We start from the raw sequence: 15340 nt of genomic DNA, 5'->3' as shown, positions 1-15340 counted from the left end.
TTTTTCCAAAGGGCTCAGAGACGTGAACGTGTTTTGCGATCCGTCTGAGGCTGTCCACTTACAAGGTTGTACGTGCCCCTCGGGGGGGAAAAAAGAAAGATTGCGCCATTCGTTTTGGAATATTACTCTCAATGCTGCGTTTTCACAGTTGTGTGCCATGCAGCTGCGGGATATTAGATGTTTCCATCATGTAATGTACAAACTAAATGGGGCAAAATAAACGATGGCAAAATAACACAGAAGATCGCCGTGATCGACATGCATCACGTGTAGGGCCGGGAAATGAATCGATTCATTTGATTTATTGGTTATTGTAAAAATCGAAGATATGAAAATGAGCTAAAGTGAGATTTTGCAAAAGTTGTAGAATGCTGCAAGATGTTTTACAACAGTGGTTCTCAAGTTTTTTCCAGTGATGTATCCCATATGAAATATCTTTTCAGCCAAAGTACCCTTTAATCATTGCAAAGCATTTTTGGGTTAAAAAAAAATAAATAAAACATGCCAACAGTGTCTGATTTATTCAACTTTAGACCCTTTGAAACATTATTTGAATTGGTCCACAAAAAAAAAAAATCAACCAGAAGTGACCTCCGAGAAGAAATCTGCTTTAGAAAAGATAAAAAATAATTATTAATAAATATTTTTCCACAAAAAAATAATAAAGTGTCAGACCTGTTCTCAAAAAAAAAAATTATAAATAAATATTTGTCCACAATAAAATATTCAACATAAAGTGTCCTGTTTTGGGACTACGATAGAGATCTTTTCACAAAAATAAACCATTAACTTATTTGCCTAGTATTAGCCCTACTTTAGTGTTCCCTCATTTATCATAGGTGTGTTGTTCCCAAAAATACCTGCAATTGTGAAATCCGCTAATAAATGTTAAACTTTTTAATTACATATTTTTGTATGTTTTTTTATTAAATGGTTTTTCATTCATCAAAAGTTACTTTTGTTTTATTAATTATTATACTCCGTTTTATTTTCATTTACAGTATATTTTAACTGTTTTTATAATATATATATATATATATATATATATATATATATATATATATATATATATATATATATATATATATATATATATATATATATGTCTTTTCTTTTTTATTATTTGATTTAGTTTATTATGAGTGCTTTTGTGTGATCATAAAGGCGTTTTATAATTTGTGTTTTCACTATACTGTATGTTTTTCTTCCATTTACATTATTTTGATTATTAGTCAATTCTTTCCTTTTTTTTAATTTATTATATGTTTTCAAAGCGGTAAAACCCCTTGCCACACAGTTTACAGGCATTAAATTTGTCAGATGTCAATCACTAAATTACACACTAGAAAGTTAAACCTTGATGGAGAAAAAAAATCTATGAGACAGCGAAACTGCAAAGGGCGGATCGCGTTATAGCGAGGGAACACTGTAAATTAAATTACAATGACTTTTCTTTTTTTTTTTGGTATATTGGTAAATTGAGTGTAATATAAAACACTTGTAGATAGTATTTAGTGTAAATTTCTAAAGGCACATTCACGAGCGTCCTTGTTGTATTAAAGGCAGCCTGCCGCAACTTCTCCCCCATATGTTTTATTAATATGACACTAAGAGGTAATCTCGCCATCTCGTCTTTCTCTAGGTAGAATCTCCAAATATTATTAGTCCGCTATGTTGCCCACTTGAGTCTCTTGGAGGATTAGTTACATGCCATCCAAATATGTTGAAGACGGTAGAAATGAAATTATGTGCCGGATTCCAGCGAGATTAATAACATTTTCAAAGGAGTGGGACGTATATGGGATTGCGCTTCATGAGGAGTAGGTGGCAAAGGCACATCATATTTCATCAATCAAAAGTTATTTTACGCAAGAAGGAGCGAAGGGATAAACGCAAGACAGGACACACACACAAACGCACGCGAGGCGAATGCTGAAACGTGATGGGGGCGAGCGTGCGTGGGAGGTTCCCGCCAGCGACATGGGGCAGGGTGGTGGACGGAAAACCTAATCGAGAGGGTAAGTGGCAACCCTACACCGGGTGAAATTTCAGCTCCAAAGTGACTTCTTTCGTGGTTTAGATCAGTGTGCAGGGTGTGTAGACTTTTTATAACCATTGCATTTACAAGTCATGAGTTGATGAAGCAATTTTGAGGTTTAGAGCAAGTCTTAAGTTAATGTGACCAAAAAAAAATCAGTTCAAGTCCAGCCACACAAATGTTTAACTCCTTCAGTGCCATGGACGAGAATTCAGGTCTTTTAAAATAGTAATAAAATGAATAAATAATAAAATTCTCGTTGAACATGTTTTTGTTATGGAGGGTAGCTGACACCCTTGACTAATACTTATTTGATATTAAGCCAATTGAGCACTGTGGTGATAACTGTGACCACTGGATGGCAGTGTTTCCTTTTCAGACATATATTACCTACATTTCATATGACACCAGCCATGTTTACACAGACATAGCACACAATATTGTCGGCCTTGAAAGATGAGTGAAATAAACTGCCTTAGAAAAAAAATGTCACACTGGAAGTCTTTCTTTAAAATGATCTGTTACTGCTTTTTGGCTGATTTTTTGCGGTAATATCTGTACTTGTGTTATTGTATCAATAACTTGAGTTCTTGTACAGTATCGATTGGATAGAAGTGGTATCGAGCATCTCTAGTAGCTTTGATTGGCAGCTTTTACACTTTGCTTGTTATATGCTAATTATATCTGAGGCTGTGTTTGCTTTACGTTCTAATAAAACTCTGCAAGGGATGTGGGACTAGTAATTACGCTACAGTAATAGCTGCACGTCAACCCTCTGCGAAATCTAAAAACCAATTGACAATTTGATCCCAAAGTCTTCACGTGCCACGCCGGCTTGCTAATTGTAATCGGATGAGCGCATACAATCCCGACGTCCTTCTCATTTTGAACGCCTGCGCAACGTGTTGAACGGGCGCAACCGAAACTCGGGAAAGACGATAGCCTAAACTCGCCGGGCGATTCTTCTCCATTAGTCGCCCTAAGACGATAGCGAAGCAAAATTTGATTGGCAATCCCTAAGGTTGGTATGAGACAGCGTTGACGATGTAAGAGCGAGGAGAGAAGTCCTCATTAGGACTGCTGAGGGTGGACACGAGTCCCTGGGCTGTGTATGTGTGCAGAGTGAGATAGTGAGATATTGTTTATGACGCCCGGAGGTTATTAGAGCGGATAAAGGCAGACGCAAACTCACAAACGCTCCGTGGAGGGATGCTCTCGGACTGCCGGTGGAGGAAGACGCTTAGGAAGACAGAGACGGAGAGTCCCGGCCCCAGACATTTATTTTTTCTACTTCATATGACAAATTCTTCCATTTGCACGGATTAGATTTAGATTTTCACACTGGTGGAGCTCCCAGGTGTGTGTGTGTGTGTGTGTGTGTGTGTGTGTGTGTGTGTGTGTGTGTGTGTGTGTGTGTGCGCGCGCTTCTATTTCTATCTTGCGTTGATATGAACATTTGAGATGTGGTCATTTCAAAACAAATCGATCAATCTATCAATCGACAACTATTTTAATCATTGAACAATCGTTAAAAGACTTCTGTTGCTTTGCTAAGACGTTCTTCTTTGTCTTTTCATAAAATGTCCACGTTATCTGTATCCATGCGCCACACTGCCCCCTGGAGGCCGACAAAAGAGGCAGCACAGAAATATTACAAGACAGTATGTCTCATGACTACACTTTACATCAATGACTGCTTTCCTAACATCAAGAACTTTGGCACCATCTTCTGGCATTTCAGGGAATTACAGAAAAATGTGAGCATTAGTTCCACTGACAAACAAAATACGTACGTGAAAACCACTCCAAATGATTGTCGTTTTTGATAAGTATGAACCAAAATTAAATCTTAATCTAAACACACAGATGCACACATACACAGGAGAGTCTAATTAATATATACTTTAAATACAATTCCTTTTGCAGGAATATACCCTAACAATAATGTCAATATTTGGAGCGGGTCAAAGTCTTGAAACAAAAAGTACAGGAAGTAAATAACCTTAATGGAAGTGCACTCAGAGGTTCAATAAATGACAAACAAATGAAATCTTAATTTAAACACACAGATGCACACATACACAGGGGAGTCTAATTAATATATATATATTTTAAATACAATTCCTTTTGCAGAAATATACCCTAACAATAATGTCAATATTTGGAGCGGGTCAAAGTCTTGAAAGGAAAAGTACAGGAAGTAAATGACGTTAATGGAAGCCGCACTCAGATGTTCAATAAATGACAAACAAATACAGTCGGGCTGCTCATTCATCACCAATGTTAATCGCTATGGCAACAGATACTTTGACGAGGGGGACCAAATAAGACAGACGCCCAATCAACCGTTTGCCTTTCATGGCCTCGAGGGGGACACAAAACAAGACCCATTTGTTGACGTGGTTTTAAAGACACTCGTTGAATGCATTCATCCTCGTGTTGCAAGTCAAAACAAAAACGTCTTGCTTTTTGATAAACTAGTACATTTCAAATGCAATTTTTGAGGTGAGTGTGGGAAGTTTGACAAGCATTGGTATAACGCTCAACTTGATGGACAAGATGCTGTAAAATCAAAGCACAAAACAACAAGTACACACACACACACACACACACAAATATTTCATTTAAAAGAAAAGGTCTATTGTGCCACAAATTTCAAGCTTTTCTTTTCAATCACTTCAATTGTTAGGCTTGAGTGAATGCAAAATGTCATGCTGCTTTTTTAGGCAGGCACGTTCAATTATTCGCCCCTTTTTTTTTAATAGATTTCATCTCTTGATGGCAAACCGATCATTTCAAACGGAGAATATTCAAAGACTGGTCACGAAATCGGAAATTTGGAGAAAATCGATAACTGTATTTGGGTTAGTTTAGTTGTTCTGTTTTTTGTTGTTTTCAGCTGATTGGAATGGACCACAAAGCAACAAAATAACCCGGTGTACAAAAACATTGTCAAAAGAAAACAAACAAACAAACAAACGGGTCTCAACTTTTTTTTTTTCAATGTACACCCTGTGAGATATTTTACAGCCAAGTATCCCTATAATTAAATTGCATCACAATAGACAATGTGCATCTGGATAAAACTGGAAACAAAATGAAGGCAAAGGAGTCATTATAACAAAACTGTTCCAATTCCTTTTCTCTCAGAAGAAAACGTATTGTGTTGTGCCTGTCACTGCACCTAAAAGCATTAAATTATAGTATTTTCTCATGCAGAAGTTTGGGGAAATGTCACGTAAGCCCTGAAATGCTTTCATTTGCCCCCAAGGGTGGACTCACGCCTCAACGCAAAATCACAACACAACCGGCGGGAAAAAGTTTTGTTAATGTGAAGTTAGCATCATGTTTAAGTCATTAAAAACGGGAATATTACTTCAAGAATTATTCATTTATCTTGTTGGGCAATTTTTTTTTATGAATAAAGCTGAACACATTCGGGTTTCAGACCAAGAAGAAAAAAAGAGACATTGTGCATGCAGCACTGAGTCTTTTTTTAATTGTGTTCAAGACACGTTTTATGCTTTCATCACTTGTGGACGACTGTAAATGATGAATATAAATGATGATGAGTGAGTGCGAACGAAATAGCAGGCAGGTCCCCACTTTTCCCCCTTGTGACCTGGTGCTAACTGCTTTGCACTGAATGATTTGACTGCTTGTCGTAACGAGATCCACGGGGAGCCCGCATGCACGTCACACTCTTGACATCAGCGCTGGCCTTAAATACCCGCACCGAGGGTGCGCACATCCATGCGGGGGCAAAACAGTCCAATTGGCAGCAAGAGGCACCCGATGCGCTCTCCGAGTGTGTGGTTTTTTTTTTGATATGACGAGCATAAAGCGCTGAGCGCGCGGGTTCGCCAGAGGAGCATGAACGAGACCGGCGGCTCCTCGGCCGGGAACCAGAGCGCCTTCCCGGCGTTGAGGCTGGAGTCCCGCTCGCTGGTCACCTCGGCCAGCATGTTCGCCGTGGGCGTGCTGGGCAACGTGATCGCCGTGGTGGTTCTGCGCGTGTCCAAGAAGGAGCAGAAGGAGAGCACTTTCTACACGCTGGTGTGCGGCATGGCCGTCACCGACCTGCTGGGCACGTGCTTCACCAGCCCGGTGGTGATCGCCACCTACGCGGCCAGCCGCTGGCCCGGCGGCGCGCCCCTGTGCCACTTCTTCTCGTCGTCCATGCTCTTCTTCGGCTCGGCCGGCATGTCCATCCTGTGCGCCATGGCCGTGGAGCGCTACCTGGCCATCAACCGCGCCTACTTCTACTCGCGTCACGTGGACAGAGGCGTGGCGCGCTCGGCCCTGCTGGCGCTCTACCTGGCCAACGTGGTGCTGTGCGTCATGCCCAGCTTCGGCTTCGGCCGCCACGTGCGACACTTCCCGGGGACCTGGTGCTTCCTGGACTGGAGGGCGGCCGACCCGCTGGGCGCGTGCTACTCCTTGCTCTACGGCGGCGTCATGCTCCTGCTCATCGCCGTCACCGTGCTGTGCAACCTGGCCGTGTGCCGGACGCTGGTGGCCATGAACCGGCGGACGGGCATCGCCCGGGTCGAGGCGTGCGAACGGGGCGGCGGAGGCGGCGGCGGCGGCGGAGGCTCCGGGAGACGCTTCCCCCGCCTGCGTTCCGCCTCGTCGGCGGCCGAGATCCAGATGTTCTGGCTGCTCGTTTTCATGACGGTCGTTTTCCTCGTCTGCTCCGTCCCTCTCGTGGTAAGAACACTGCGGGTGGGGATGTTCTCGTGCGGCGGCGCTTCTCAACTCTATTTTGCCATGCTTCAGGGCAGCTCGAAGGTTCGATTATTTGAAAAGTGTCTTCTTTTCGAGACTACCTATTTAAATGTCCCGTAGCTTCATTCCCTGCAGCATCCTGGATGCTCACCAAAAAGTCGATTAATAAAAGTATTGATGAGCGGCATTGCATCAAACATTCGGCTTTCTATTTTACAAAGCCCCTCTGGAAAAGGGAAAACCTTTCACACACTCCACATCCTGCAAAGTATTTCGTCTAAATTAGAGGGACACCTAAGACTGTCCAATGTAACATTAACAAAAGAAAAATGATAACAATATAAATCAACTTTCAACAACTTTTTACAGCTTTTATACAGGTTACAGGTTAGTACAAAACTGAAAATAATAACCAGGTGCATAAAAGTTGCTGAAATAATTTTTTAAAAAGCCAATTCTTATTTTATTGCAATTACACTTCAAACAAAACAAAGCCTTTTCCCTAAATTACAGATATCAATTCATAAATGATTGAAGGTGGCGGAGGAGGGGCATCTCGAAATCATTTTGCAAACGAGCAAATTGCAGAGAAAGCGTCTCAGAAAAGCAGCTTCGATTGGCCATTATTAAGGTTTGATGTGACCACAGTCACAGCGGCGCAGCCCTCCCTCGCAGATCCGCACATGCCGCCATTTTCAAAATGTGTTGAAATGAGAGAAGTTCAATACCCTTTTTTCAGACGAGTATGAGTACTCAAACATTCATGATACCGAGTTTTGATGTCAGTGGTAAGATCTCATACTTTGCGTGCCTCAGGTGAGAATCTTCGTGAACCAGCTTTACGGCCCAGCTTATATTTCGGCCGGAGGGAAACCCGACTACCGCAGCGACCTTTTGGCCATTCGCTTCGCCTCCTTCAACCCCATTCTGGACCCGTGGGTCTACATCCTGTGCCGCAAGAACCTGCTCCTCAAGGGCTGCGGGAAGCTAAAGCGGGCCCTGACCCGCGTCAAAGAGGCCAACGGAGACCAGGCGGGCTGGGTCGGAGGTCGGGACTCCCCTCCGTCATTCAACACCAACGACACCAGCTACGCGTCCATACGTCGGAAAGACGAGGGGCGTACGGCGCCCGTCGGGGACACGCCGTCCTTCGCCCACTTCGCCATGAGGCACGCGTGGGACTACGACACTGCTCGGGTCAACTTCCACCCTTTCAGCGTGGAAGCCGGCGCCGCGCCCGGAGGTGAGCCCGAAGCGGACGCTGAGCGGGGGAATTCGACAAAGGCCTCGCCGGGACCTGCCCCGAGCACGCCGGTCAAAACCGGCGAGGTGGTCACTTGCACGTTTAGCACCCCGAGCTCCTGCCAGTCTGTCAAATGCCTCTAGTGCACGTTTTCACAACTTTTACTGGGCCAGCGTGCATATTTTAGACCCTGATGTGTGATAGTACAGATACCAGGTATCGGTACTCGCAATGGAAGCCGATACTAGTTGGCATGGGCGATAACCTAAGCTTATTTCAAGGTATTAGTACTTGCGCTGGCAGCTGATACCAGTCTCCTCACTTTTGAACAGTTTGGGGAACGAGAAACAAGCGAAAACTGCCATAAAGTTCATGAAATATGAAGAAAAATATCTTAAAATATATCGCTACTTTTTAAGATGTCTGTTTTATGGTGGAAACTCAGCATATTAAAAGTATGACTGGTATGGGTATTTCGTATTGTATCAGGGACTATCAAGACTTGAGTACTTGTACTGGGATTGGTCTGCAAAAAAAATGGTATCGAAGATCCCTACATACAATATATTAGCATATAAACTGAGGTTCATTCTTTCAAATTACTGTCCGTTTTTTGGGGAAAGTTTGTATATCAAATGCACTCGCGGTATCGGTATCACTCAAGACTTAAGCAGTCATACTGGTATCGGACGGAACAAAAGTGGTATCGAACAACCCTACATAGTATGAGCCACACTCGGAGCAGCTTTGCAATCCCAAACAGTTGTAATAACAAAAATGCTGTTAGAATACATGATATATACTATAAGTCATTCACTGCCATCCTTGTGAAAATCCATTTTTTGCCTCTACAACCGTCATTGGCAGTGAATGTTAAACATTCTTCTGCGAAATGGCAGATAAAGGATTTCATGCAAATATTGCATTTTTATTCTTCAAAATATGTCCAGTGAAGAACATTTTCTAGAGAAAAAGTCATGCTCCATGCAAAAATACAATGAAATCATCCCAATTTATTCACAAATTTGATATCATTTTGAATAAATGCCAACAAGCGAATGCGCAGGTAACTTTGGTGTCTACTGCCATCTAGTGGAGAAGCGTTTAATTGTTCTGCCTTTCACAGTTAGCGTCACTGCCACTGACATGGAAAGATGAATAAATATAGATTATTTGTCGTAAAAAAAAGGGGGAGACATTTACTTACTTCTGTGCCAATTTCCAAGCAAGGAAATGTATACAATCATTTTTATACCCAATGGGTACAAACTTTGCTTTACGTGCGTACTGTATTTGACATGTGAGTCGTTTGTGTATGAACACAATGCATGATGGTGTCGAGATGTACTTTTGAAATGACATGCTGCTAACCTTCTTTGTGCCATCGAAAGTGACGCAAGCAGGGAACCACTGAATGTAAACAATTTGTCAAAGTTTTTTTAAAATCAAACTCGCAGTGGTTTGATTAATTGTAAACAAAACAAACAAAAAAAAAGAATTGTGTGTTGAATATGTGTAAAGGTAAACAACAGAAAGGCCAGCCAGTTGCGATGCTGCCATTCAGCCAGCAGGTGGCAGTAAAATACAAAATAAGACAGTTCTGCTGTTGCACACGTTGTCAAAAAGTTTGCTTAAGACGCTATGAATGTCAAACTGGTGCAAATTGTCATAGTACTCTTGCAGTACTATAATTCCTACTTCATTAAAGTGAAGCTGAGCACAATCCGTATCAGTAATTTGAGTTGTATTCCAGTTCATTCGTCAATTCATGCCAATAACGCGAGGGACAACAAAAAAATGATCAATGCTTCTGTAGGTGGTTTGTCAAAGTAATATTTGATAAATTTAAAAACGTGTTTTTTTTAAAAGCTGACCTTTAAATTCAACAATCTATGCAACTATATTCATTAATATAGTTGTCTGAAACCTAATATTTTAACAACAAATTTACAGCATCCACTTTGCCTCAATCTCTCCCACTTTTGCCCTAGCAATTACCACAGAAGAAAATTGTGTTTTCGGCTGATAGACTGATAAAACAGTATATCTAAAAATGATCCTTGTTGGCTTACAGGAATGTAGCATACATAATGTGAAAATGTGGAAAACCACTTTACATTCTACCACAGTCCCTTACCAACATTCTATTACCATTCCACTTCCTGAATAAAATTTCAGTTCCCTGTTCATTGTGAAGGAGTTAGCTGACATTTTTTTCTAGCCAGGAATCTCTCGGAGATTTTGTGAGACAACCATCATTTTTATTCTGCAAGTCTGCAAGTCCTTCAAATCCTCCATATAAATAAATTGGTACACTTACCTGTTTAAAAGTCAAGTTGGTTTTGAATGCCTCGTATCCGGAAGTTGTCAATCATAACATTCCAATTAAGGCACTTCTAACACTATGAATAGAGGCGTATTTAAGAGGACAAAAATGACTAAATATACATGTGCTTTTAAAGTAGCTCTTGGGGGAGATAAAACAATAAAACACTTGTTTATTTTTGTAGTTTGAGCGACGATATGGCAGCCAATCCATGGTACGATCTTCCTCACTAGTCCAGCCTTGAGGTTTAACATTTGCTGGTGAGCGATGCCTGCCCTCTTGCGGCCAATACTGGGACTACAGCTTGCAACGGCGCAGTAACAAGAAATCGTTTTCATTTTCTTCAAATCCATCGAGGGCCGGCTACAGCGGTGGTGGGGGTTGGGATTTCATGGAAAAAAATATTCGAATATAAATTGCAAAAGCGCTTAATACTAGTGAGCTGTGGTTCTCCTGACTGAGGCGTGCCGTGTTCTCTGTGCGTACGTACAATATGTTAAGATTCTCAAGTGTATGTAATAATTCCAGTTGTTAAAGTCGGTGACTCAATGTTGTGTTCAATCAATCATCAGGCTGGAATGCGCGATGAACTTTTAAGTAAGGATATTTATTATGCACACAATGTCATTCCACTGAACGTCAGTTTGTGATTTTTTTTTTTTTTATCAAGGTGTTTTCACTAAAACAAATCCACAAGCGAGCCCTTGCATCAGCTACAAGATCTAACTTTTTCTGAGGAGTTGGACTACTCTGAAAGGGGATTCAGCACCTTTATGAATTATGTACATTGTGAAAGTGGGGGGCAGGAATTATATGAAATCTGACTTTTGGGCAATAAATAGATATACATCTACGATACAGAGTGGAATAAAACAGCTCTCATACAAAGCTATAATAAATAAATAATTTATCAGAAATAAATATATTTTACTTTTATACAGTAATACGTGAAGATGCATGGCATCCATTTGGCTGAGCTCACTTGAACATTGAACCCATTTACTTGTTATTGAACTTCTGGGAAGAGCTGGCATCTCTGGGAGTAGTAAATATTCAACATTTCCCCTCCGTCTCTTTGCGTCTTTTCCGAGGAAACGCTGGGCCGGAGTCCGTGCTGCCGCCAGAGTCCAAATTCAAAGCAGTCACGTTCACGTTGTCCATTTTTCATAAGTCGGCCTCAAATGTGGAGAAAGCAAAAGTCTTGGCTCCTAACAATACGGTGACCTTTGCCCCCTAGTCGCAGTCATTCCCAAATGGCGCGCAGTGAGAGATCATCAGGAGTGGCGTGGGAAATTGGGCACATTTCCTTCTGATTTTTTCATTAGTGGGAAATGATACAGCCGCAGTCAAAAGTTTGGAAACACCCCTATTCACTTTCCCGTTCATTCAACCCTTCCTGAATTGCTGAATAAAACTCATTGGCTATCAAGTGAAGTGAAGTCATAGCAGAGTGGTGTTTCCAAAGTTTTGACTGGCACTGTATATCTCTTTTCATCCATGCGAATGACATGATGACATGCAAAAGGATGAAATACTACTCAGAGGCTTCAATGAAGTTGTGTATCTACTTTCTAGCCTTCTGAAAGACAGCTAACAAGACAAAAAAATAAATTTTATGATTGGAAAGCCAAGTTTTTCTCTACCGAGGACACCAGGACTTAGTGAGGTATCTCTAATGGAGAGGGATGTCCACTACAGCGGATGCGAAAAAAACAGGCTGGCTCTCAGGAGGACATAAAAGAAGTGGTTTGGCGCAATGAAGGTTGGGAAACTGGACTAGTCATGGGCGGGATCCAAACGGTAGCGGCGGTCTCCATCCTTCAGCCCATACAAACGCAGCTGGCGGCAGATAAGGACTGGATGGTCCTCCAGGTGGTCTGGGCGTCCATGAAGGACACGGGCTCGTAGCGCTCGGGTCGGCAGCACGGGTGGCCGCTGAGCTTGCGGGCGGTGCGGCGCGGGAGCGAGCCGTTGTGCAGCAGGGCCTTGAGTGCCAGGTCGTAATTGGTCCTGGAAGACTGGCAGGAGCCCACGCAGAACTTGAAGAGGACGATCTCGTCCGAGTCGAAGCCCAGGCCCAGGTCGCGAACTTTCATCTCGCGCTTCTCCACGCGGCAGTCCCTGCTGCTCTGCTTGGGACGCTTGGCCTTGCCTCTCCGGCCAACGCCGCCGCCGTCCTCCTCCCCCTTCTTCTTCCTCTTCTTCTTTTTCTTGGCCGAGCCGTCGGCTTGAGCCTCCGAGGAACGCGGCGTGCGGCCGGCCCATCGAGCGCTCGGATGGTCGTCTACTTCCTCTGCCACAGAAGGGCCTGATATGGCCACAAAAAAAAAAAAAAAATACAGCATAAACTAAATACGCAATTCATAAATTGAATTCCAGGTCTATACATCATCGCTAGCTGATGTGCACTGCTTGTACTAAAAACAGTGGCAAAAAGTCAATAAAAACTAATGACTGACCAAAATTAGAGAGTCAAAGGCACAAAGACAAACCAAAATGGACGTTTCCGCAAGTTTAAGTTAAAAAGTTGCTTGATGGCTCATTAGAAAATTACAAAAAATGGAAGAAAAACAAATATGTGTACTCAAGTCAATATTGGTTAAAAGCATCATAAAAGAAAAGAAAATAGTTGATGAATAATCATGATTAATCACAGGCAATTTAGCATAAATATATATAGTATTTGAAAAATTTTACACTTCCTTTGGCAGGTGAACGTTGCTAACTTTGCAACCAAACTCGTGTTAAAAAAAACAATAAATAAAAAAAACTGAGGAAAAAAAAACATACATACCATAGAGAGGATGCCAAGGAGCGTATGGGTGGTTATCATCTTCCTGCTCTTCGTCCTCCACCACCACCTCTGGCAGGACAGGAAGTTGGCGCTCCTCATGACCTCCCAGAAGGTCCGCCATGGGAGCCAAGTCCACTCCTGCAGCAGTAGCACTGACGTCGGCTTTTACGCGGGCTCCGTCCACCACAGGCAACAGAAACAGGAGCACCCACAGCACCACCTATAAGAGACAGAAGAATTGAGAGGAGCTCTGTGATTGCTCATAATAATGCGCATATGTGTCTCTTTATTTTGATATCAGTACTCGCCCATACATAACACGTTTTGAAATCAAAGAATAGAATGTGTCTCAATTGTCATCTCTATTACACTCATTGTAGTCACAATTACTCCATTTTTTCAAGCTCTGAATTCGGCTAAATAAAAGCTTTGAAAAAGTGACTTCTGCAACGGTGTTTCTATTCGACTAACCTGCGCCAACATCACAGCCGTCTGCGGTCCTTCCTTCCTCCGATTCCGCCATCGTGTCCCACCTGGATGCAATAAGAACAAGCGGGAGGGAGGAATGTGAGAACAAGGCTTCACTGTCAACTTTCCTCCTTCTTTGAAACGCTAACATAAACTAAAAGCACAACATGCGGGCAACATGATGTTTTTGCGTTCGCACAATGCTTCAGATACTGTAAGAAAGAAAAAATAAACATCTTGCAAAAGGGGACGTGTCAAATAAATCACGTCCTCCACGGCGGAGGACAGCGTCTTTGTTGGTCCTTAAAGGAGCAGTGTTTGCTTGCGGCTAGTGTCGGCTTGTCGCTTCAAAAATTTGCGGGCAACAAAAGGCCGACATGTGCGATATACTTGTCAAAAGCATTCTTGGCCGGTTCTTCCAGAGCCCAGATGGCTTCGTGGAGGTCCCGGCCCAAAAGCCCCACACATGCAGGACGGCTGATAAGAGGTGTCACGGATGCAGATGTTTATATATAGTACGTGCGGCGCCGAGGATCAAGCCCCTGACGTGAGGTCATCGGGTTCCTTTGTTGCCAAGAGAAAAAAAATGTCTGAGGAGGTCAGCGCATCAGGTGTCAGGAAAGGTCCAGCTGGCTCATTTGTCTTGTGCGTGACACCATTGGGTGTCAAGGTCAAGGTCAGAGGTTGACAACTCATTCACAAGGCTTTTTAGTCCAATCGATGTGAGCTAAGTTCAATTTTCAAACATTTTTCCTTTTTTCAAATGGGAGTCTACCCTACCCGATGTACTGCGGACTAACAGCCTGTTAGTACTCGGCCTTGTTCGGTTGCAAATGAAGGCACTTTTGCTGAAAACTAAACTGCTGCTCGAGAGATCTGTGCGGCGATGTACATGTGGGGGAGATGAGGGCGTGTGAGCGGATGCATGACGAAATAAAAAAGAATGAGGAAAAAACGAGCCTGGCCCTTTAAGAAAACTTGCATTGCGGATAATAGGAAGCACGGGTGGGTATTGCTCGGGCCTGCGGGGAGAGTTAGCGGCTGCTCACCAACTCTGACACACTGTGTGTTTTGCCCAAAAAGAGACCATTTTTAACCTTTGTACTACAGTTTCTGCTCATGGAAAACAAAACGGCATGGTTTCATTAAAAAAACAAAACAAAAAAACACGTATTTATGTATACCTACATATATACATACACATTTAGACATATGCTGTGTATATTGTATATATATATATATATATATATATATATATATATATATATATATATATATATATATATATATATATATATATATATATATATATATATATATATATATATATATATATATATATATATATATATATATATATATATATATATATATCAATCCCTCCTTTGACTCCAAGCACTGTGGGTCCTAAAGAAGCAAAGCACTCCCAGCTGTGCCATTAGCAACTCGGAACCGGACTCCACTCGCAGATGAAGGTCTGACCTCGCAGAACCGTCCCTCCTCGCACCGCTGTCAGCTTTTGACCCTTACCTACAACTCGGGTCCAATTTGCCCCGTTTTGATGCAATAAAAGTGCCATCAACTTTCGGCCTGAAATTCGGCCTGATTTGTTTTCAAAATGAACCCAAATACACCTGAGTCATGTCCCCAAATGGCTCTTTATGGGATAGTTGGGACGGTGTTCATGGGAGAGTTCGAAACAGTCCCCAGAACTGTCTGTGTTCCCACCATATTTGCAGAAAC

General features: G+C 42.3%; 3 protein-coding genes across 4 annotated transcripts in view; 1 reads left to right on the top strand and 2 right to left on the bottom strand.

The window, feature by feature from the left end:
• pif1 (PIF1 5'-to-3' DNA helicase homolog (S. cerevisiae)) overlaps nucleotides 1-10520 on the bottom strand; it is a 28283-nt gene extending 17763 nt beyond the window's left edge. Inside the window, exon 1 of the mRNA XM_088429895.1 lies at nucleotides 10330-10520. The gene's annotated coding sequence lies outside the window, so the exon portion shown is untranslated. The remainder of the gene's footprint in view (nucleotides 1-10329) is intronic.
• On the top strand, nucleotides 5812-9722 carry ptger4c (prostaglandin E receptor 4 (subtype EP4) c). The gene is made up of 2 exons (XM_088429198.1): nucleotides 5812-6748; nucleotides 7583-9722. Exons 1-2 carry the CDS (start codon nucleotides 5912-5914, stop codon nucleotides 8150-8152), a joined length of 1407 nt encoding a protein of 468 aa, XP_088285324.1. The 5' UTR covers nucleotides 5812-5911; the 3' UTR covers nucleotides 8153-9722.
• A 428-nt stretch (nucleotides 10521-10948) lies between the features above and the next one.
• Nucleotides 10949-15340, bottom strand: part of artnb (artemin b) — a 22858-nt gene continuing 18466 nt past the window's right edge. For both annotated transcript variants that reach the window (XM_088429827.1, XM_088429826.1), the window contains 3 exons: nucleotides 13601-13662; nucleotides 13130-13349; nucleotides 10949-12643 (listed from right to left, as the gene is read on the bottom strand). In XM_088429827.1, coding sequence (XP_088285953.1) covers nucleotides 12156-12643; nucleotides 13130-13349; nucleotides 13601-13662 — 770 coding nt within the window. In that variant the 3' untranslated portion in view covers nucleotides 10949-12155. The remainder of the gene's footprint in view (nucleotides 12644-13129; nucleotides 13350-13600; nucleotides 13663-15340) is intronic.

Source organism: Hippichthys cyanospilos, chromosome 12 (genome assembly GCF_059441005.1).
Source record: "Hippichthys cyanospilos isolate Australia breed blue-spotted pipefish chromosome 12, RoL_Hcya_1.0, whole genome shotgun sequence".
In the NCBI taxonomy this organism is placed as follows: Eukaryota; Metazoa; Chordata; class Actinopteri; order Syngnathiformes; family Syngnathidae; genus Hippichthys; species Hippichthys cyanospilos.
Note: the sequence above shows the minus strand (reverse complement) of the source record. Positions and strands in the feature narration are given on the sequence as shown.